This window comes from Anneissia japonica, unplaced genomic scaffold, assembly GCF_011630105.1.
Source record: "Anneissia japonica isolate Jap-2015-1 unplaced genomic scaffold, ASM1163010v1 scaffold3262_len730253_cov190, whole genome shotgun sequence".
Taxonomy (NCBI): domain Eukaryota; kingdom Metazoa; phylum Echinodermata; class Crinoidea; order Comatulida; family Comatulidae; genus Anneissia; species Anneissia japonica.
In genome coordinates, this window is record NW_022732572.1 from 711,241 (window position 1) to 712,112 (window position 872).

Sequence of the window (872 nt, forward strand, 5' to 3'; positions counted from 1 at the left end):
ATTCAGTCTCATATTTACACCTGATTCAACCAGCCTTTGTAGGTTATCAGCTGAAAGAGAATAATCCCTCCATCTGAAAGGTTCAAAAGTACCATAATACTTAACATAAGGAGGATGAATTACTCTGACTAACTCTACAAGTGATTTACCATCGATATCTAAAAGGTCATTGCCCTTTAGTTCAAGCATGTTGTCTTCCAATACTATATTCATCCTACCACATTCTTCTATAATTTCATTAACAATAAAGAGAATAATCACTCCATCTAAAAAGTTCATAATTATCATCATCATCATCATCATCATAAGGCTGAATAATTACCCCGATTAACTCTGCAAGTGATTACCATCAATACATGAAAGGTCATTGCCCTTTAGTCTAAGCATGTTGTCTTCCAATACTATATTCATCCTACCACATTCCTCCATCATTTCATTAACAATAATGCCTGATAAACTGCAATAACTCATGTCAATATGCCCGATAAACTACAATGACTCATGTCAATATGGCTCAGGTCTGGAGAAATCTTAAAAAGGCAAGCTAATGTTCTACCACTGACTGAAGATAGGTTAATCTTACTCAAATCTATCCTTTTCCAATTCAGTCTCATATTTACACCTGATTCAACCAGCCTTTGTAGGTTATCAGCTGAAAGAGAATAATCACTCCATCTGAAAAGGTCATAATTATCATCATAATCATCATAATCATCATCATCATAAGGCTGAATAATTACCCTGATTAACACTGCAAGTGATTTACCATCAATATTTGAAAGGTCATTGCCCTTTAGTCTAAGCATGTTGTCTTCCAATACTATATTCATCCTACCACATTCCTCCATCATTTCATTAACAATAATGCCTGA

The 872-nt window shown here is 34.4% G+C and overlaps 1 protein-coding gene across 3 annotated transcripts in view; it reads right to left on the minus strand.

Moving 5' to 3' along the window:
• Positions 1–872, minus strand: part of LOC117115728 — a 5,026-nt gene that overhangs the window by 1,514 nt on the left and 2,640 nt on the right. Inside the window, exon 2 of one of the 3 annotated variants that reach the window (XM_033259650.1) lies at positions 7–471. The exons of the other annotated variants lie outside the window; for them this stretch is intronic. Within the exon in view, the coding sequence (XP_033115541.1) occupies positions 328–471 (144 nt within the window). The 3' untranslated portion in view covers positions 7–327. Of the gene's footprint in view, positions 1–6; positions 472–872 lie in introns of those variants that run through there. 3 annotated transcript variants of the gene reach the window in all.